Below are 24569 nucleotides of genomic sequence, written 5' to 3'. Positions count from 1 at the left end.
GCAGTGACGTAGCAAGCACTTTTTCAGAGGGTGAACAAAGTGGGGAAAGACAACTTTTAAGGGGGTAAATTTTGACGAAAATGGTCAAATATTGGCTAATAAGTACCAAAGGTCTACAAATCTGATATATCAGGGCAACCAGCGTCCGGGGGCAATAGAGGTGAGAAACCTTTGGACAATGAAGGCCCAATTGAAGCCATTTGTCATTTTTTGGATCAAGCACTATTATTGGGTACTATTTTAGTTTGAAACAGCCGCAAATTGGTGAAACGAAAGCCTAATTGAAGCCATTAAAAAGTTTTCACCATTATTGTATAATATAAACAATTGTTTTAAAAATAACACGTGGATGTCCATAGCAGAAACAAAAAGGAAGACTTGTCCATTTTTGAAAATGAAGGTCCAATTGAAGCCATTTGCATGGGGGCTGTAGGGCCTATTTACATTATTAGGCCTAGGCCTATTGTGTATAAATTTAGTTTTAAAAATGGAAAATTTGGAAAATTGCATCATTTGTACACTATTATTGCCTTAAACAAAAAACAAAGAAGGCCCGATTTGAATTAGCAAAATTTAAAATGTTACACTGATCCACTGACACTTAGATATAAGACTTCAGACTCGTAATTTCAGGTAAAGCATGCATGGATTGATATGTTTAAGTCAGGAATAGGCCTATAAGTCCGTCTTAAATACCGACTTTGGTGACAAAATATCACGGGCCCTGCATATGGACTGGCCGGCAGTAATTTTCACAGGCTTTTGAGCCAAGGAACCACATTTAAGCACTGTCTATAATAATCACAGGTCTATACTTAGGCTTACTAGTACTACTATCCTGGGCCTACTCAATAACGTATACAATTTAACCTTTTCCATGTTTTCTCTTCTTTTTTCTTTCTTGTCAATCACTAAAACTGGTAGGAATTTGATATTGCGTCCTCTACCCTTCAGAAAGTGCCCCTCCCTCAATACTACTTACATGCATAGGCCTACTACTAAATTACGTGCAATTTAACTTTTTCTCTTCTCTTCTCTCTTCAATTTTTCTCACTTTCTTTTCTTGTTTTCTCTCCTTTCCCCCTTTTTTCTAAAGTACTGGGGGAAATATGATATTGCGTCACACACCCTTCAGAAAGTCCCCCCCCCCCATGATCGATGCACATGTTCGCCATAGGCCTACATCCGGCACAAGCGCCTGCGAAACCTTGCAAACACCCGCGGTATATAAACGAAAGAATAACGAACAAACCCAGGGTATATATACAGAACAGTACGAACACACATCGGACAACTTCCGAACATGTGTATTCGAGCACACTCCGTTTCAAGTTTTGTGCATGCACAAAACTTGAAACGTATTAATCGACGGACTAAACAAACATCACCTAACACGAAACGCATTTGGCGGATAATAACAGGACATATGAAGAACATAAAACGAACACTGACGAACACTAACGGATTTGCTAAAATACCATCCGTTTCTTATACGGAAGACCGATCCGGTGTAGTGTGACACTAACACGGTCTGGGTCAACGTACATCACCGAATGCAAAAATATGCTATCCGGTGGTGAAGGCCTCACAGGAACGTATTTGCAACGAACACGGGCCGAGTGCAACGAACAAAGAACGAATATGAACGAAAGGAGAGCGAACAAACTCCGGCAATATGCAGCACCATACGAACACACATCGGATAAATACCGAACATGTGTATTCGGTACACACCGTTTCAAGTTTTGTGCATGCACAAACTTGCCGACGGACTTAACGAACATCACCTAACACGAAACGCATTTGGCGGATGATAGCAGGACATAAAAAGAACATAAAACGATCATTGACGAACAACAACGGATTTACTAAAATGCCATCCGTTTCTTGTACGGAAGACCTATCCGGTGTAGTGTGACAGACCTATAATTGAAAGCTAGTGCTGATCTCTGGGATTGCTATAAATTGACAAATTTGCGCACAAACGAACAAATTAGAAATGTATTGATTTTTCTGCTAGCTAGCCTTCATAGTGTATTCTTACAAACACGAGTGACATACATTTGACATTATGAAACAAATTGAAATGCACAGCTGACGCTTGGATTTTGGAAACAATCAAAATATTATGCCGTTTTACATGCAATGGCAACCATACTTTACGAACAAGGCTACTTATTTGAGCGGTAACCATTATGATCAGTAATATATTTCAAAATACCCTTTTGGAGTAACAACTAAAAATGGCGGAAAACATACTTCCGAATTCAGTCACCCCAGCGGAAGACAATAACATCATTCCATACGAAGGAATTTTATCTCGACGAAAAGTACCATCAGAACCAACAAGGAGACATTCAACAGTGATTGAAATGGATGATAATGGTGAAAATCAAGGTACAACTGAACAACAGGAAACCGGTGAATTATTGGTGAAGAGTTACAGCGAACATGCGGAGGAATTTTGTGACTCAACTACACTACATGGAATTAGATATGTGGCTACAAGAAGATTTCACATCATACGAAGGTAACCCATGAGCATCGGCGTCAATCCGGGGAGTAGGGGCATGTCCCTCCATCTTTTGGCAAAATGACAAATTTTTTTTGTTCTTTTCAGCCACAATTTGACAATTCAGGTCGATTCAGTCCCTATATTTCAAGACGGATTGACGGTAATGCCCATGAGTATTAAACAATGGAGATAAATAAACCATAACGCCAAATACGATTATAAAAATACAAGAAGATTTTAGGCTTTCTTGTATGTAAAGTCACATCTGGCATTTGACAAAGGTAACCTATATGAAGATATTCATTGTACAAATCACCAGTACTTTGTCAACCTTATAGCACCTGAATATCAGCCAATCGACCATTTTGGAATATTAAAACCCTGATGACGTTTGCGCACATCTTTACTGCGCATCCATCGTGATTATTCAACGTTAGTCTCCTCCGCAGCCAGTTTGGTTACGCTCCCTCCACACAAACAGTCTGCCAATGATCACGAACTGGTCCTTTTTGATTCGCTAACGGTTTTCTGCCGACGTCATCCAGCTTGACGTCAAACAAAGCTTTCAATTGGTCGATCGGCTAGACGGCTACTTTATTATTCATGAGTAAGTTTGACCCGCCATCTCGCGGCATTCTCGCCAGCTGACTGAGGTCAATCAAGTTCCCGTATGTACAGCTCTACGGCTACATTCGTGTAGCTAATCAGAAACGGCGTTATAAGTGGCAATTGGCAGACTGTTTGTGTGGAGGGAGCGGAACCAAACTGGCTGCTGTGGAGACTAATTCAACGTGCGCAGTAAAAATGTGCGCATCGACGAAATGTCATCACGGCATCAACTGCAAAGGCTTTTGGGATTTTCCGAAAATGGTCTATCCATATCCGCGTAGTCATGGTAGTCGAACATGCAACTTTATAGCACCTAATATTTAAATGTTTGCCTATTCTCTCTATAAAAATATGTTAAATATGGAATGTTGCACTCCAAAGGGTAGAATAACCAAATTATTCTAGCCAGCTTGTTCCTATATATCACACATAGACTAAATTCATTAGTGTCACTGATGCAAACATAATCCTTAAGAGCTCTTAAGACTCTGTATTTTTAAATCTCCTCAGATTCATGTGGTTACTTCTTCTCTTAGCGATGACGGTATGGTTAATCTATGGCATGATGGATAGCATATTCAAGTTTTTCAGATACCCAATGTCTAGCGTAGTGACGATGAATTACGTAACGTACCTACCCTTCCCTGTTGTAACTCTATGTAACTACAACCAATGGAGAAAATCCACTATTGATCCAGCATCAGTTGTGTTGTTACAAAAATTGTATAACCCTACGATGCAATCAACAGGAAACGACGAGTCAATCAACTGGGATGCGTATGAAGACGCAGTTGGGATTAGCCGTTGGAACCTAACTGAACTTGCGTTTAATCAATCACATCAAGCTGAGGATATGATACAGAAGTGTTCATGGAGAACGGTAGAATCTTGTGGTCCGGAGAATTTTACTCGTGTGATTACTGACTCTGGTGTATGTTATTCGTTTAATCATCATTTATCGATGAGAAAAACTCTAGAAGTACGACAACCCGGAAGTCAAAATGGGCTTTACTTACGATTGAACGTAGAACAGAACGAGTATACCTCCTCTGAAAATGCTGGCGCTGGGTTAAAGGTACTAGTATTGATTGATATAAACATGCAATACTTATCAGTACGGGCCAACTGCCTGATCAGGCAACTTTGTAACTCTTCCGAATTTGGAAGTTAACCCGAAATTAGTCGCGGCAATCGGGCGATATTTTTCTTTTACACACTTGAATGACATCTCGTTTAGTGAATCGCCATCAAGAGAAAATATTACTGAATGCAAAAGCCATGGATAAAAGATTAAAATTAAACTAATTTGAGCTCTAAATCAAGAAATAACGAATATATATATTATTTGAATTGGAGTATTACATGTTTCCGGAACAGGCAACATGCTGCACTATTAAAAGCGTTTCCCGATCAGGCAGTTGGCATGGACGGCTTCCTTTATATCGAAATACTTTTATAATACAAAAATATTTCGCACAAGGTATTAAAATATTGCACGAGTCACAGGCGAGTGCGATATTTTTATTTGAACTTTCTCACATTTTTATTTGAATGTATTCTCGCATTGCCCGTTCAATATTATTATTGTAACGATCATTATTTGTAACAGAACTACTTATAATTAAAAAAGATCCAAACTTAACAATAGGTATGGGTGTGTGTGAGGGTGATCTTACCAGGGTCCTTGCGTTTAATGGTGATCCTAACCAATTTGTAAGACGCTGCAACATACATGTACTGTCTTTTTCGCTTAGGTTTACATATTTGTATCTTGGCAATTTTTCGTCAGATATTGATGCATCCTCAAGGTCAGCCTGCTCTGGTGAAATCTCTTGGATTTTCTGTGGCACCAGGCTTTGCTTTTTCCGTGAGCTCAAGATATACCAAGGTAAATAAACATATTTTACAACACTACTCGCTGTTACATAATTATAATAACATTAAAAAATGTCATTATGCTATTTATGTCCTAAATTATGGTAAGAATGATTAAAGGTATAGGAAATACAATTAGATGAAACAGCTACAAACGAGCCAATATCTTGTTGAAATTAAATCTGTTCAACCTGAAATACTATTATTGGCGATCTAACCGACGTTGCGACTGAAACCTTCAGTTTTCAGCTGGGCTGTGATGCAAATGATCTTGAGTACCGGCAACGTCAAATATATATTATAATCGACAGGGAATGTCCTTTATAATTCTGTCCCAGGCGTGAGAACATTTTGTCCGATTGCCATCTATAGCGGAAGTCGCCGGTACTCCAGGTCATTTGCATTGGAACCTGCTGAAAACTGAAAGTTTCAGTCGCAACGTCGGTCTGTTCGTCAAAAATAAATATTGTCTGGTTGACCAATGACAAAGACTCGGCTCGGCTCGGACTCGGACACAAAAGGACTCGGACTCGAAGCCGAGTCCGGTCCGAGTCCATGCAATTAAATCCATGTTAAATGTGAACTGATTATACCTAAAAATGTCAAAATAGATCTAAAATTTGATTTCAAATTTGTTGAATTCACTTTATTTGCTCTTTTCCCTAAAATTGGGGGCTGTCAAATAAGTCATCTGTCATGTATCCTACATATCCACCATATTATTTAATAATATCTGTGAATTAGCATAATCATATTATTGTTAGCAATGATGAAATAAACAGGTTAGGTCTTGATAATTAATTATGCATGATTTTAATAAATACTGCATAAAATATCAAAAATTTCTTTCATGGAACTTTCTAATTCATGCAACTCAGTGAAAAAGAGAAAAAGTGCACACTGGACCATGCAGTATGCAATGCATGGCAGCTCATCCTAATGTGTAGTAACTTTGTGCTCCTCCGTTACATACATTTATGTATATGGTTATTACATAGGGTATTTTACATTCTGTCGATCACTCGCGATAGATTCGGCTATTCCATCTTGCGCTCTCAGACACAGGGGACACTCACCGTACGGTTGTACTCAATGGGGGAAATCACAAAACATGTCATAATGATAAATATACCTCTTTGTGAAACAATTTAAAAATGTTTGATTTCTAATCAGGGGAGTACGCTTATAAATTACAAAAGGAAAATTAATGCACATTGATGTGTTCTATGTGGAGAAAATTGACTGGAAATCAAAGGCCCTGTACAATCCAATAGGGATGTCATGAGGGTGTCCCCTTTGACAGATCTGAGAAATGGGTAAGTGCTCTAGATGGAACAACCCTGACCGAGAGAATACATACATGTGTAGTTTGTATGTGTTCACTATTCGCTGCACATTTGTTCAGTTTTGAAAAGATATTTGGAATTAATATCACAGGTACAAAGCATACCGCATGCTTGAACTTTTGTTTGGTAACAGCATAATCCCCTAGACTGACTGATAAAAGTGTGTGTGTGTGGGGGGGGGGGGATGGGTCCCACCCCTAACTGATTTGTATACATACAACAGTAGTTATTCCAAATTTTCAGGCCTGCTTTAATGAATGTGGTAAAGGTAAAGCTATACTATAATTTATCCCACCCCCATTGAATACAATGCTCTCCATGACCATGTACATTTATGCTGCACACAGCCTGGTGCCCCTTCCCGAGTCCCTGTGGCCTGTGTACATCTGTGAGTTACATGTCACTAATGTGACACACACACACACACACACACACACCAACACCTCCACATTTACTGTTGTCTGGTACATGTAGATACATGAAGTTTTTAGAGAACTTTTAATATCTGTGACCCCTATCGTTTAAAATGTTTACCCAATGACCCCCTTTTTCATTTTTTATAACCAGTGACCCCCACCCCCACTTTTTAGGCCCCTACTTCACTGATAGACACATACATGTCAGATATAAAGTTTAGTGCCCCACCACAGGCATGGACTCTGACCGAGTCCGGACCCGAGTCCGGACTCAGGTCATATTTTTGGTGGACTCGGACTTGGCTCGGACACGGCACCCCCGGACATGGACTCGAGTCCGGACTCGGACAGAAAAGGACTCGGACTTGGCTCGGACTCGGGTTCAACTGGACTCGGCTCGGCTCGGACTCGGATGAGCTGGACTCGGGTACAAGTCTGATGACCAGGTGTATGTTGTTGAATATTGACACTTGCAAAAGTATCAGCTTCGTCCATTTTTTGTATGCTATTTTTTCTCTTCTAAAACACTCCGTCCCACCCCAATGTTGAATCAAGTTCTTGAACAGTCGAACAAGAATCACGTTTTGGGCTATCTATAGATAGCTTAGAATACTTAAACTTTAACTCTAACCCATAAAACCTAAAGTCAAACCCGAACCCCAACACCGACACTTGAAACAAACCCAATTCCAAATTTTATGCCTTAGCCCTAATCATGCTAATATTCAGGTTGTGCATTGTAGCCTATTGCACATGCATTCAATTTTTAAACTCTAAATTGAAATACTCCATTACCCGTCAGAAATTAGATATAATTTTAGATATAAAATTGCTATTCTTATTCAACTTTAAGAAATTCAACTTTGTAATCGACTATTGACATTCATATATGGGTTGACAGAACAAACGTTAAAGTCACGAAAGTCATGTATTAGGGATATGGTTTAAAGCGTTTGCGTGTCTCTGGCTGTCCAACTTCATACTCAAATGCATCTGCGGTAAAACTGCCCATACTTATATTCACAATTTCTAACCAATTACGAATATTTATGTTCCGTAAACGTAATGCTCACAAAAATTGCTACTAAGAACCACGATTCGTGATATTTAAAGCGACCAAGCTTATGGTAGATTTGGCCACATATTCTTATTTGCTGATTATGGCGACTACAGCGTAGAACATCACACCTAACAGGCAGTATTCCACGAGAGCATGAGATAGAAACCAAAGGTAGACAAAATAAAAGTGTTCTTGCATGTATAAAGGCGATCAGCAGAATGTCAGGCCAAAATAATTGATGTACGTTGAAATACAATAAGCTTCTTTGGTACAATTTGAGCTAATTTGTACTCGTTCTAATTCTGCAAAGCAAAGAAAATACAATAAAAAGTCAAATTTCGGACAAAATGTCTAGCATAATGAACCGGCAACAGAAGGCGTATAGGAATTTCTGCTTCTTCGTAGTTTGTTGGAGTTTCATATCATTTGTTATCACGTTCATTTATCATCAGTCAGTTGTGGAAAGCCTTAATAGTGATGATCATTTCGATAAAGATACCATCATGTCTAGAGCCATTGATATTGGTTCAGATAGTGAGATTGCATACGAATCATACGTAGCCACGGATAGAAAGAAGGCAACAAAGAGTGCTTCCTGCCTTTGTTGTAGGAAGGACACAAACATTACAAACTTATATACCATGGATAATACAACTGATATCGAACAATGCGTCCATAACAAAACATTCTTCATGCCAGAGGTGATCAATCCGCATTTTACGAGATACATAATCCAGAATTCGCATATTTGTCAACGGACTAACAAAAATGACAGCGAGGTGTTTGTTCTGTTGCTTATTCTGACTGCAACGAGTGAGAGATTGCGTCGGGATGCGATAAGAACGACTTGGGGAAAACTTACCCGTGAGAAAATATTAGGTAAAAAAGTAGCTTACGTGTTTCTCTTGGGTAGAAGTTTAAGCACATCGGATGAAATCAATATCTTTAAAGAAAATAAAATATATCATGATATTTGTAAGGAAAATTTCATCGATACCTAGTACCTATAACAATCTAACCTTAAAAACATTGATGGGTCTCCGATGGGCAATAAATTTTTGCAAAGAAGCAAAATTTGTTTTAAAAATCGACAGTGATGTCATCCCGAATCTTCCTAATTTGGTAAAACATTTAAAGGAAACTACGCATGAAACTTTCGTGGAAGGCCACCTCCATTTTAATTACGCACCAATAAGAGTCTTCGATAGCAAGTGGTATGTGAACATCTCAGAATACCCTTACTCAGTATACCCTCCCTACGTCAATGGACCGACCTATCTCATATCCAACGATCTACTTCCACTGATACTGACAATATCGACACACGTGAAGTATTTTAAACTTGAAGATGTTTTCATGGGGATGGTGTTAAACGTGATAGGCGCTGAACCAAGGCAAAATCATAAATATACATTAATACCTGTATCTAAATATTCTAAAAGTAAAAGAAAAGATAGTATAATGTGTTATTTTTCTAAAGCAATTACCGGGAAAAGTCCCCACGAGAAATTCCTAAAATCATTTTGGACGAGGTGGAAGCATTTTAATATTGATAAATGCCATGTTACGGAAGACATGTTGTATTATGTATAATGTGCATGGCTACATTTCCGGCATTGTATATGTATTGTATTGTATTGTATTGTATTGTATAATGTTATTGTATTGTATAATATTTAATTTAGATCTAAATTGTCAATTAAAACTGTTTAATGGGAATATTATTTTGCTCCCGTCGATCACAGAAGTTGGTCCAAAATATTCGGTAAGAAATAATTCCCTTCGTCTCGATTTCTTACCGAATTTTTTCGATCAGCTTCTAGCGCCACCAACGGTAGCAACTCAGGAAAGAGGAAGAACCCTCGTGGGAGAATCATATTTCACAATAAATTATAAATTCATATTCATAATTCATATACAGTATTGTGAAATATTTATTATATAATTAATATTTATTTGAACAAATAACAATGCTTTTAAAACTGTCAAAACTGTGCATGGTGTCTTTTATGGGAAATATCCGTCAACAAGAGGTATGACTCTTTTCCAACTTATTCAATACACATTCCTTTGTAATCAGCTATTGACATTCATTAATGGGTTGACCAACCTGACGTGAAAGTCACGAAAGTCAATACTTAAAAGGATATGGTTTAAAATATGTGCGTGTCTCTGGCTGCTCGACTTCATGCTCAATTGCATCTGCGGTAAAATGATCTATTTATTCACTTTTTTTAAACCAATTACGAATATTAATCTGTGTGAATTTTAATATATAGTGTCAAGAATCCCTCGTTGGAGAGAAAAGCAAATGATCACATAGTCGTTATTAAACTTATAAAGAGGTGAATTCAGAACCACAATTCATGACGATTAAAACGACAAAGCTTGTGATATCTATTTTTCTAGATATTTATATCTGCTGCATCTCAACTATAGATCAACACACCCTACATAGAAAACTCTACATGTAGAATTTCACAAGCATAGGCTTAGGAACCGGGGGGTTTGCAGCCCCTCAATAATTTTGGTCGGGGCTCAGCCTCCCCCCCCCTAATTCGAGATGAAGTAAATAATATGACCAGATACTGGGGAAAATGGGCGTTTTTGACCTATATTTCGCAAAATTTCCTGACACCCAGGGGGAAAACCCCGTCGGGCACCCCCAGGATGGGTTACCAAAATTGTTTGTTTGTTAGCCCCACATGTTGAAAATCGTCCTAAGCCAATGACAAGAGCATGGGCCACTAACTATTAAACGCAGATAAACAACTTGAAAATCAGAGGAATTTTGTTTTTGTGCTTGTGTGTAGACATAGTGGAAAAACTGTTTGATTACAATATGTCATATCGGCAGACCCCCTGCAGACCAAACTTGATTGATTGATTGACGCGCGGCAAATCAAAAACCCTATAGAAATAAAAGATGCAATCGGAGCATAACTAACACCTATTCACCAGTTTTGAAGCGATTCATGAAATGATGTGGTGATGTGTTTCGCCTGGTACAAACCAGAAAACAATTACGATCAACGTACATAAAAAAAAACTTGATATGAAATGACTGTTAAATAAAAAGTAGAAAGAATGACGTCCGCTCAATTCAATCGGATCCAATGGTGCGTTTGGAACAGGCAGGATTTTCAATAACAACAAGAAACGGAGATCAATTATTTTGATACAACCTGTATACCGACCATTAACCCCTGTAAATCACATCTGCCAGAGAATATAATACCATACCATCAAAATCTGAGACAAATTCGTCTCAGATCAAAATATCATTTTGTCTGCTGCTAGCATAATCTCCAGTTCTTGCGTAAAATGTAAAATTCTTGATGAACTGAAGTGGACTTTCACTTCGTAGTTACAGGTCTCTACGATTAGCATGATCGGATTTAGAATTGCTTAAAACATTTGGTACAAGTTGTACTGGTTCTAAATCGTCATGCAAAGAATGTACAGTGAAATTTTGGATACAATGACCAGCATCAGGACCCGTCAAGCGATGGCGTATAGGAATTTATGCTTGCTCGTAATTTGTTGGAGTTTCATATCATTTTTCATCGCCTTCCTTCATCACCATTCACTTATTGAGGAATATCTTCATACCGAGAGCATACCCGGAACCATTGATACATTCTCAGAAATTGAGATTACACATAAATTCAAAGTAACCAGGACCAGAGTGATAGCAGGGGATGACACTCACCTCATTTGCATGGCAAAATTACCCGTCTCCTCTGCAGCCAATTTGTTTTCGCTCCATCGAAATCAAGCTGGTCACGGAGGAGACTACCTTCCTTTGTGTTTGTTCATTTGTGTATGGAGAGCCCTTCTTGGAGTCCGTTTGGACTTAGGCTACGCTCTCAGCTAGAGTCCGACGCTGTATTGTACTAGAAACACCTTCTCTGTGAATTCGCTAGAGCAAGGAAAATAAAAACTGGTTTCATTACTAGGCCTATCTGTTTTTGAGCTTTTTTGCATGTCTGCGACCATGGTGTTACCACAACTGTCTTTGCGTCATTAAGCCGTTTCTCATCAAAATGTCCGTTTTCTCATCCAAAACTTCCTTTAGTGTATTAAGTTAGCTTACGCCTAATGATCCTAAATTTGCTGGTAGGGTAAAACTCGTTTTAGGGGGTGTTTAAAAAAGTCATGCGTTTAGGCCTACACTATCATACTTGAGTGCCCCCCCACCCCGGTGAAATTTGGGACTCATTTGGTCACCGTCCTTGCCCACACGAGTCGCCCAGGAGTAGGCCCTACTCGGCATTATTAATTATTAGTGCTTAGCCCCTAAATACAGTCGCGTATCGTGTTGTCAATTATCGTTACTTGTGTCCATGGATATGACCCTATGTATAAGTAGTCTTCATAGAATTCACACAGTCTATGCCATGTCATTTAACGGATACAAAGAGGATAATAATGTTGAGGGCGCCCACAAAATCTTACACCGTCTTACACAATGTTCCAAGGCAAAGTTCAGTTTAATATTTACTCATCGTACAAATACAGACGTTTTATTATGTTATGATCAGGGACAGGCGATTTGCGCGGAACTTTCTTTCCGCGCAATTCCGCGCAATTTAGGTATACATGATTTGCACTGAAAAAAAAAGTTCCGCGCAATTTGCTATTTTTTTCCGCGCAAATCGCCTGTCCCTGGTTATGATGTTGTCTGGATGGGTGGACAGTTGTCACACTGTGGAAAAACAACAACCGGGAATCCGCATTCATTTACAAATAGCATTAAATTAGTATCACATAGTGGCCTCCGTGCAGTGGAAAACCTTAATTCTTTCATCAAAAAGAAATGAAAATGACCAAAAAACCGGATCCACCTGTACGCCTATAAAATGGGCACAGAAATTTGTCTCAAATATGAATGAATTTTAAGAAACATACGGGATATGATGAACCAATGACCTGACGCCATGATAGCAGGATCTATTAGTTGTTTTATATACAATGCATATACCGTGTTGTCATAATACCAATATTTGGCATAATATATAACGACTAATATTTAGTATTGTAAATATGCAGTTCATATGCACAAACGAACACTGATCTTTATGATATTCAGGTTGTTGTACATCTCATATAACATGTCATATAGGAGGTCATATGTGTTGACCTTCTCCTATTGTATTTGTTCATCTGTGTATGGAGAGGATTAGCGCCATTAAACGCCATTAAAACTCCATCAGTATTAGGGCGTAGTTCAGTGAACTCACCAGATTGCTATTCCAAGTACTTTGATAAATACAGATAATATGTATTGATGGGTCGAGGCGATTGCATTGAAAACCTAATACATTATTCATAACAGTTACGTAATCAATCGATAGTGCGGACACTTTTCATTTGCAAACCACCAAAATTCGTGATCTTTTAGCGTTGGAAAAGAAACCACGTGAATAGAGTGCCCTCTCAAGAATATCAACTCTCTGGTGATAGGAACAAAGGGTGTTTCTTGTCCTTGCTGTATGTTATATGGAAAGAACAACATCGTTACAAACTTATATAACATGGATAATACAACTGATATTCAACAATGTGTTCATAATAAAACATTCTTCACGCCAGAGGTGATTAATCCGCATTTTACGAGATACGTAATCCAGAATTCGCATATTTGTCAACGGACTAACGAAAATGACAGCGAGGTGTTTGTTGTGTTACTCATTCTGACTGCACCGAATGAGCGAATGCGTCGTGACGGGATAAGAGCAACTTGGGGAAAATATACTCGCAAGAAAATATTGGGTAAAAGAGTAGCTTACGTATTTCTCTTGGGTAAAGGCTTACGAACATTGGATGAAATCAAAATGCTTGAAGAAAATAAAATATATCATGATATTTGTAAGGAAAATTTCATCGATACCTATAACAATCTAACCTTAAAAACATTGATGGGACTCCGATGGGCGGTTAATTTTTGCAAAGAAGCAAAATTTGTTGTAAAAATCGACAGCGATGTCATCCCGAATCTTCCTAATTTGGTGAAACATTTAGCGGAAACTACTGGTGAAACCTTCGTGGAAGGCCACCTGAATTTCAATCACGCGCCAATAAGAGGCTTCGGTAGTAAGTGGTATGTGAACACCTCAGAATACCCTTACTCAGAATACCCTCCCTACGTCAATGGACCGACCTATATCATCTCCAGTGATCTACTTCCGCTGATACTGGCAATATCGACACACGTGAAACATTTTAGAATTGAAGATGTTTTCATAGGGATGGTGTTGAACGTGATAGGTGTTGAACCAAGGCACAATTATAAATATACATTAATACCTGTTCACGAACTTGTATCTAAATATTCTAAAAAGAAAAGGAAACTAAATAACGTAATGTGTTATTTTTCGAAAGCAATTAGCGGGAAAAGTCCGCACGATAACTTTTTAAAATCATTTTGGACGAGGTGGAGACATTTTGATACTGAAAAATGCCATGTTAGGGAAGACATGTTGTATTATGAATAATGTGGTATTATATTGTATTGTATTGTATTGTATTGTATTGTATTGTATTGTATTGTAATGTAATGTATTGTATTGTATTGTATTGTATTGTATTGTATTGTACGTTAGTATAGCATCTCGACTGCTCAGTCCCAGAAGCTGCCATGTCTATCTGTCATGTGTAGATGAGTATAATATACGACGTGTATTGTAAAATGTTCACAGCGCAGCTATTGCACTTTCCGGCACTTCTGGCACTGAGCCTGAGATTCTTATCCTTCATACATTTACAATCAAAGAGATTTTCTCTTAAAACCCATTTGGTGAGAGAGATAAAAGCCCACAAAATGGAACAAAATATCATTGCAGATCTATGATTCCAATTTAACACCATCAAAGATATCACACTTGGCAATAAATATCGGATGTTGAGTACAGCACCACACATTAGAAATATCAGTTATTACGCAGAGAATAAAGTCCATAGTATTGGGTATTTTAAGGGATGGGGTATGAACGTTTGGACAGTATTTATTGCTCATTCCAGATCCCTTAACCACATTGAGTTTTTTAAGCTTTTTTACACACAACTCCATGTTGCCATGCTCATGTACGCATTTCGTCATTGTCAATAATTAATTTATACATTCATATCCATAACATTGTGAATAAAAAATTATTTTACCAGTGTTAAACTGTGTTTCATTTCTTCTTTTTCTTAGGTTGTTTAAATATTTTTAAACACCCCTAAACATGCGTCATGAGAACAACTTGTTTGAGTTGGGCTTCCATGGTGAAATAAAGCTTCCTATCTTAAACCTATCATATCCTAATATGACCAACACCAGAAACTAAATGTTGCTTTACCTGCATCTATGCTACAAATAGGGGAGACAATCATGCTTTTACTGGGCAACCAGAAGACCAATACTATAAACAAACATTGGTGTTTTACCCGGATGACCAGTTGGTGTTTACCTCACCGGATTACCATAAACAGAAACAACTGCGCAAATAGATTCATCAGGATTGTCCATTAAAATTATTTACAAGGTTCTAAAACAAATCCACTAAATATGTGCTGTTGGCATACCTCAATGACGTTTCGTGCTGTAGCACAGCATTTTCTCAAGTTTTGACCATCGACGTCTGTTGCTTCCTATTGGTAGTTGACGTAGGTGGCGCTGTTAGTAACTGATCATAAATATGCGGAAGGAAGTAGTTCCTTCCGCAAGAAAGAGTTCCTTTCAAGCCACACAAAACGCTTAAAAACCACCTAGTTCACCCCAAAGATAAAGCTGGACGTCGAAACTACAGCAGATTGTATGTATGAAATCCCCTGCTTAGGTTGCCCAAAATCTTACATCGGTGAAACTCTTTGGCACGAGAATGAAGAGTACAAATCTAAATCGGAAAAACATAAGCTACCATACACCAAGGCCCAAAGAAAAACATCTGTTGAAAATGCCCCTAGGAAATCGTTCTTACGGATCATGTCGCTGAAGACCAAACCAAAATACATGAAATAAGAGACATTGAAACCAACAGAAAAAGAAGACACATGAAGGAGTCAATTATGATAAGAAAGAGGGGGCAGGCTAATACACTCAACAGGGATTGTGGCAACTACTTCCTTCCGCATATTTATGACCAGTAACTAACAGCGCCGCCTACGTCAGCTACCAATAGGAAGCAACAGACGTCTAAGGTTTTAGAACTTTGTAAATAACAGAAACCAAAAAAAAAAAAAAAAAAAAAGATCAACGCTGTGACGGGGTTATTGTACATGATTACAGTTCACTTTTAGCGTCTACTTTTATTTCCATATAATATCCCTGATCGTCGCACATCGTCCACGCCAGGTAAAGAATTATTTTGTATAGGCATCAGTGAAGCAATTCCGGAAAAAGTATAAACAACATCTTATGCAAAGCTATTCTTAGTCTTTCAATCATGTGTACCTCACCAATATTTTGTTCACTAATTTCATTAATTTACTTTCAATAAGGCCCATGAAAGTCAATTCCGAGTTTATCGTCCCTTTTTTTTCCCAGGTTGGTGAGGTGACTTTTTCATTTTTCATTATTTCATCAGATTTCATTATTGACCTAATGTGCGTGTTGATTTAAAGCCACACTCATACATGTTATTTATAAACATGTTTTTATATGGGTAGGGACTAGAAAAGTTAGAAAAGAGCCTGGTTTTGGTTGCAAGTTATAAATTTAGATGTTTTACAAACAAAAATATATGTTTCCAATTGCTAAAACTGGTGAAAACACTGATACTTTGAAAATAATGAATTATTTTGGCATTTTTGAAAATTTGACGCGGGTGTTTTTGGTGTCCAAAAAGTGACGCGGGCGGGGGACGATAAACTCGGAATCGACTTTCACGCGCCTAATTAGTTTTTGATATGTGCATTTTGTTTTTCTTTGTTTTTTTCCTTAAATGTTAACATAGGATATGTCATTGATGGACATGACAGCTGGTTGGTTGGACTCGGCATTTTGTTGTCTACCAACCTGCTGCCATGTCAAATAAATGCCATATACCTGTATCAAGGGGTTACAGAGCTACAGGCCTTTGGGCCTTTACTGTAATTCCTTCACTCATCGTTGTATTATGCATTTCCATAGTTTATTATATATGTATTATTCCTGATATCTTTTATAATGTATTATTCTTATGTATTATTCTTGTATCATGTAATGAGTGAAAAGATAATAATAAATCTATCTATCTATCTATCTTTGTATAGGCATCAAAGCACGTGTCTTTATAAACTGCTCGCCGGATGTTGAGCGTAGCTTCTATTACAAAATAAGCTTATACAAGGTGTCCCATAAAAAGGTTACATGTAGAGAATGAACCGCATTTTGTGATGGTACAACAAAACAATGTAATTTTTTCAGATATTATTTATTGATACTTCTTGTAACTGTTTGCTAAGTTTCAATTCCGTACCTAAAAGCAACTTAACCTATGAGCGCAAGATGACAGGGGTGTCAAGAGTGGCTAACCATCAAAATATCGCACAACAATAGTTGAATACACACACATCTTTGTTTTCAGATTTTTTTTCTTTATTACTTTTATGTTTTTCTTATTTTTCATTGTTGAACTTATTGCACAAAAGAAAGATATTGAACAACTAAATATTGTACACTGAAAATAAATCAGTTTTATAACTTCTTGGACTCTTGGTGGTAACAAATAAAAGAAGATGGTCATTAGAGAAGAACACGTTTTTGGTGAAAGAAGTTCTGCACGCTGTAACTCCTGTCATCAACATAGTGAAATGAATAACAATCTTTTGCATTTAGGCCTTGTTTGGATTTTGTTGACTTGAAATCGCTGCTCTTTGTTTTTAAATTTCTGCCTGAACTCTTGAAATAAAACTAAACAAGTTTTATTCTTTGTTTATCAGAATAAAATACTGCATCTGCCATGGCTGAGCCTACTCAAGTGCCCCGCCAAATGCATGTGGGCTGTGACGGTAAATGAACCGCGGGGCGCGTGTTGCATTATGTCATGTAAAGAGCTTGCTCAGGAATGCGTAGAATGCAGACAAAGTACGTAGGTTGTGAACTTGACATTCACAGGGGTACTAGTAGAGGGTACATAGATTATGTCATGAAAAGGATATTTATATTTGTCAACATTAACATAGATTATTTTCAAAAATCTACATATAACCTTTTTTTGGGACACCCGGTACTATATACTCCGCGCTCGGTGACGATTGGTTAAAACCTAATCATTGGCTAAAAACCAATCGCCAATAGCTCAGCGGTGTAATTAATTCAGCTATGAGTTTTCTTTCAAAATATCCAGGCTAAACCTATTGTCAACGTATTGTTTAAGGTCGAGTCTTTTAATGTTTGTATAGAATAGTTAACTCGGGGACAAAAAGATCACATTCCTCAGTTGCATATTGAGATGAATTGGTTTTATTCCTAGTTATAATGAAAATGATGTGGTGATCTGTTGGTGTAGATTCTTTTGATATGATTATATTATCCTTGAATATATCCCGTTATTTTTGGTATTTGTACAAAACTTTTGTAAGACTTGCAGTTGAATATATGTGTTGAAAGAATATGATAAGCGCCACTGTGCATATTGACTACCCAACTTGCGTCTTGAAAACAAAAACTGAAAAAAATTGTTGAGTTGGCAACATTACAGAGGGTTTTAAATGAGCATGTGCAGATCGTAAAAATGAGTCATTTCAGCTGATAATTTGCATTTGTAACGGAGAAGAAACGTATATTTTTTATCGTAACCGGTGGTGCGCTTAGCCTGAGTCGATCGGCCTTTCTCGAACAAAATCGCCATGTGGGACTGTTGAAGAACTAGTGGATTCGCCCTACTATCATGGCAATTTCTGACACGAAGATATAGGGATGATGACGCCGTGCATCGGCTTTTTATTTTTACCAATCACATTTAGATCTTTATCTCGACAGCCTTGATCTTAATCCTTTTATACTGCACTAGTCTTTTTTACCATCTTTATCTCTATACAGTAGCCCCATCACAGCATCAATAATTATGAATATTTTCATAGTACTGTTGTGGGCTAGGTAATGTGCTTACAAGTACATATGCCTTATAAAATAATCTTTTGCAGTCAATGTATTACTATCCAGTAATAACGGAGAAGATCTAGAATAGGTCAAAGTGCGTACTCTTCCAAGAAAGGACTATATTCGTCTGTCGACTTGTTGAAGTTTGGTTTATGAAACAACACATCTGTCAACGTAAGTGGAAAGCAAGACAGGCTTGTTTTCTATTAGAAATTGAAAGAAAGGTGAACATATCAATTTGTAAGCGCTCTTTAGAAAAGTCATAGTTCATTGAATTTATAACCGTATGACAAAACAGGCAAAAATGGTAACTTTTTGCACAATATTTGCAATTTAAAGAGAATTGGCCATTGCTCATTCTAATGACGCTAGTATATGGACAATATAAGTGTGCCTTTTCATTTAATGACATAAAATTTGAAAAAATATTGTAAGGAACACTTCAGGTTTTGACTTTTAAAAAATGTGTTTGGATAGGTAGTTTTCAACAGATTTACCACGTTCGCCTTGCTATAACATTGAATTGCGTTATCTGTTGACCTAATGACGAAAAGTGCTTTTAGGGGGAAGTGTTAGCTTAGTGTTAGTGTTATATCCTTTGATATAAAACAAAATTCTGATTGGATGAAGAGGACACTTGAGGTTCTCACAAAAACCAATCACAGAGGCCCATTTTCCAGCTAGAAGCTCTACAGCTCTTACGATGCTGTGCACTCAACCGTGTAGTAAACACTGCCAAAATAAAAAGCCTCCACTAGTTCCATCCCCATTTAATCAGAGTTTTTAATTTGGCTGTGTTTATAATCAAAGACTGTGTGGAGACATTTCACTGCTTGTTTGGAAGATCTTGGACGAAAATGTGCGCTCATGTGTATCGATGTGGAAACTGTGCATAGATGGTTTATAAGAGAATCGTTTTTGTATAGAAACCTTTCCATATGATTGCAGAGATTGTCATCGGTGCGAGGATTTCATACGCAAAGGATATATTCAAGTCAACAGTGGACTTCGCTGCACAAGTGAATTAGGATAAACACCATTAGTCCAGAACCATGTAGTGAATCAGAACGTTGCAATCATTAACAAGAATGCTGCTGGTGAAGTAACATTCCTAAATTTATGCATTTGATTCTAAATGATTGTATGTATTTTATGTTCGTTTGAAATATCAACGATGAATCATACTTTACTTTTCATTAAAATATTCAGATATTGTTAACTCGATCAAACACTGCGTTTTGTTGTGCATTCTGGGAAAAAGGTGTTTTATTGTATAGAGATAAAGATGCTGAAAGTGAATTACATAGAATAAAAATAATAAAGATCAAGTCTGTGGCTATTATACAGGGTGTAACAATAAAATTTATACAATTGCATTTTGACTTCTCAGGAAAAAACTAAAAGAGTTATGGCACAAATGTTATATGCAATACAATCAGTAATATCTTGGCTAAAAGAACACATTTAGTTGGTTTCTTTTCTAGCTTGGGTTCAAAAGTTATGTCCGATTAATTAAATCGTCCAGAAAACGTGTTGGGCCACTTTTGCCATGTTTGCGCATATCAAGTTTGAAGCGCGTAGATATGCTTATCGTGTATTAAACATCAAAGAACTGACACAAAAGAATTATAAGTGGTATTTCTTCATATAATTAACATGAACTTAATAATGATAATTATGATATTTCTTTAAAATAAAGGAAGTCATGACATTTCTTTCAAATAATCTTATAAAGTAATTAATTTTCTCATATCCCTGAGATACTCGTATCATTGGTAAAACTGAGAACAGTTTTTGCATCCATAAGTACAAAAATTTTGAAATTAAGTTCAGCTGGGCTTCTAGTTGTTTTAGGGCGACCCTAATGCCAGCATTTTTGTTAACAAATTCTACACACTTCTCACAGTTCTATGTAATTGTATGTCTTGATGGAAGACGTGAGTTTGGAAAATGAGCTGTAAACAATCGTATGGTTTCTGCTTGACTCCATGTGCTACCGAATGTCACAACCATAAAAATACGCTCTTCCAACGTGAATTGCGGTTGAAGTTGTTAAGCTGCAGCCACGATTTCTAGTAAATGAGGTTGTTATATCAGTGCTTAGTTGTGACTTTCAAAAACTCAAGGAGATATTCTATTATGTAATCATTTCTACCACTTTGAATACCCCATTGTTTAAAACTAGCTATCATAAGAGCACCGTCCAACTGGTCCATGGTTCAACTCTATTCAGTCACTTTTGTAACCCTTAGACAAAAAGTGGCCCAAGCGATTTTAAGACTAGGTTACATAATTGGCCATGTCTTCACTTGTATACCATCGATTTTATTGGAACAAAGCTTATCTGGTGGCTAAAGAAATTATCTTGATAGACATATAAATATCAACCCAAAAAATAAGCGGCATACTTGTGTCATTCTATTATCAAAATTGTACAAATTTTATTGTTACACCCTGTACACAGACAGGTAATGAATCTGATACGTACAGAATAAAGAGTAAGAGAGTGTGATGTATATAGAATAAACAGATAAAGATCAAGGCTGTGATAGAGCTATTGTATAAAGAAATAAAGAAGCTGAAAGGTGACTAGTATATACTCAGTTAGCTTCAGTTCATGCCAAAACAGACTGAGTGTACACCCACCCTCTTAGATTTTGCTCTCCTTTGGCTCAAACTGGTACCAAGCCGGCGGCGATGCTCTACTCGTACACATGTTGGTTTTACTCGCGGGTATTAATCAGTTTTCCAGTTTGTATTACAGGAGGGAAGATTTGGAATGGAATATGAATTATTTTTTGTAAAAATTAAGCTGGATTTCTGTTGAATAATGCATTGAATTGAAGGAGCTAGAGCAAGATTTTTTTTTTATGTCGGGCATATCTAGGCATTTAATAACAGCTGAAATCTAGGAGATAACGCTGACGAAACTTCGGCGAGGCACAAGTGACCTGGTGAACGAAGGGGGTCGCCGTAGATAGCTGGTCGGGGTATTTTTACAGGACAGGCAAGTGTAGCCGACAATCGGGCGTTACCCTGATCGGAACCGCCTGTAAACGAGGTCTTTATCATGGATCATCTGCCCCGCCAATACCAGATGAACCACGGGGAGAGCGGAGATTTTTTTTGGTCCTGCGGGGAATTGAACCCGGGACCTCTCGCACCAAAGGCAAAGACCTTAACCAGTGTGCCACGCTGGTTTAATCCTAATATTGGAAGAGTGGTAGATAATCAAATAACTTCTCTTGCCCAAACTTATTTTCGGTTCTCAGCATTAAACTCTCACAATATTCAATTTTATTGTTTTCTAAAGAAATTAGCTTTTTTTGATAGTAGCGACTGCTTTGTGCCTTTCGTGATTTTGCTGTGTTCCACAAAAGGCTACCCAGCACATTGCAGCCCATTCGATGAATCCTCTTAAATGAGTCGGACGGACGGGCATAATGTAGTCACAATGGCCAATGATCCTGACCCTTAGTGCATAACCCTCTGATCCAATATCGCTCACTTCTTTTAAGAATTCTGAATTTTCCTGTTTCTTTTCATGTCTCCAGGTTGAAAATCTACCTTGGCCATTCCAATCTAACTGTACCAACGCAGACCTTCAGTATTCCACGGTGTATACTGTTCCATTATGTCAACATGAATGTAAAATTAATTATGTGTTAAGGAAATGTGGTTGTCGGGACTACCGCTATCCAGGTATGTAATGGGGTAACTTTGACATGCAGGGGTAAGTTTGTTAGAATTTTGAAGAAATTTTGTGATATATATTTAAGCTATTAATATTATCCTCCTGTATTTCATTAAATTAAACTAGTATAACATTGTATTTCATTCCTCTTTTCCCCTATTTTTTTTCCCCTTGACGTCTTTTTTTTTATCTTCCTCAACCATCACATCTGTAATAGGAGAGGTGCGTGTGTGTTCACCACGGGAGTCTTACGAGTGTATTACACCTGCTGAAGGTTTGATGAATTTCTTTAATTACTTAAACCACCATCAGTAGCTATCAGTGTACTTCGGTTATATATAAATGCGCGTTTATAAATGTGCACGTGATCACCTCCGCGCTGCCATGACAGTAATACATAGCGAGTGGTCTTTCTATACATTTGAATGCAAAGACGGAACAACGTCAGACTGCTGTGCAGCAAAATTGTCTATTTTGTTCAACTTTGTGATTATATTGTAAAAGTTTCCGTCGTTGAATATTTATTTCCGTCGTCAAATACTTTCAAAATGTTGTTTTTGATAACATATTACAAATTCGGAATTGCGAAATGTGTAATAATTTTGCAATTCAATTAATACTTAAATTTTGATGATATTTATCTACAGAGTTCCTATCCCTTTCTGTGTAGTGGTCAGTGCATGAGGATTTGGTCACGCTATTTATAGATATAACCGAAGTACACTGACCATCGGCGCGCCATACTATGTATCAATAGTTTGATTCAAGTTTTTGATTTTGGTTTTTATAATTTGTAATTCCATTGAATGTGCTTTGCACCTTACGTAAGACATGATCAACATTATTGTGTGTGAATTACACAACATTTGGACGACACTTCCGTTAATCATAATAGGCTATCAACAGTCATATTTCATGATGTTAATTTACTAATCTATAGTCAAGAATTTGCAACTTCATGGCCAAAATTTTACTGTTTGATACTAATTTGAAGTGAAAGTTGATACACACACATTGGGTTTATTTCGCGCGAAATGCGAGAATATTTGCAATTTTACACTATTTTCTTTGGCCGCTAAAAGCAATAGTGGACCGACAATATGTGTGAAATAAATCACCAAGGTCAAGGATATGTTCCCATAGCTCATGTTTTTACCATGTTTTTTAGAATTATCATCATTGTCATTAATAAAGTATTTTTGTTGTTTGTTGTTGTTGTTGTTGCAGCCAATTTTACTGCCAATAATATTCATTGTGATTGCCCTGTACCCTGCAATTCTAGTTATTATGATGGATTAGTGTCTATGGCATACTGGCCTAATACACACATCACTCAAGTATTGATAGAAGAATATGGTAATCTCAGCGAAACCACTCTCAGGTACGATTAATCCCCGTTAAAAACGTCCGTTCATAAATCCATGTATATTCCATATTTCTCTCTCTTAATGTAACATAATGAAAAAGAAGGGTAAAAATCAACCCAAACGAGTGAACAACACCCCGGCTCTAAAAGACTGATAAGCACTCCTAAAAGAGTAGGAACCAAAGACATTCCAAGATATGACATGACAAGCATGAAAGGTATGAAATTTCTTGAAAAGGAGTAATGTTCCTTTATGACATATCTTTGATTATTTGATGTGACATGTTCATATCGTGTTGCATATCAATGGATAGCTACTTTATTCATCTTTACAATGACACCACATTTGAAACAATCACCTTTTTCATGCCTGAGTACACATCTTGTGAATGTAGTGGGGTCTCAAACAGAATGTGCCACATTAACCATTAATCTGTGCAGCAAGCTATAATCCCATATCTCCATAATCTGGGGCCAAATGCAATCCTCCAAGATGAAAATGCTCGCTCCTACAATTCAACATGGTCAACGACTACCTATAGAATATGGGAGTAGAGAGAATGGAATGACCTGTCATCAGCCCAGACCTCAACCCGATTGAACACTTGTGAGACCAGCTT

The 24569-nt window shown here is 37.4% G+C and overlaps 1 protein-coding gene across 1 annotated transcript; it reads left to right on the top strand.

Moving 5' to 3' along the window:
* The first annotated feature begins 2128 nt into the window (after positions 1–2128).
* LOC140160153 (acid-sensing ion channel 1C-like) lies at positions 2129–23974 on the top strand. The gene is made up of 6 exons (XM_072183430.1): positions 2129–2530; positions 3635–4199; positions 4914–5012; positions 22444–22591; positions 22801–22857; positions 23811–23974. The coding sequence occupies exons 1-6, from the start codon at positions 2244–2246 to the stop codon at positions 23972–23974; spliced, it is 1320 nt and encodes a 439-aa protein (XP_072039531.1). The 5' UTR covers positions 2129–2243.
* Positions 23975–24569: the final 595 nt, after the last annotated feature.

Source organism: Amphiura filiformis, chromosome 9 (genome assembly GCF_039555335.1).
Source record: "Amphiura filiformis chromosome 9, Afil_fr2py, whole genome shotgun sequence".
Classification (NCBI taxonomy): domain Eukaryota; kingdom Metazoa; phylum Echinodermata; class Ophiuroidea; order Amphilepidida; family Amphiuridae; genus Amphiura; species Amphiura filiformis.
This window is presented reverse-complemented; position numbering and strand designations above follow the sequence as displayed.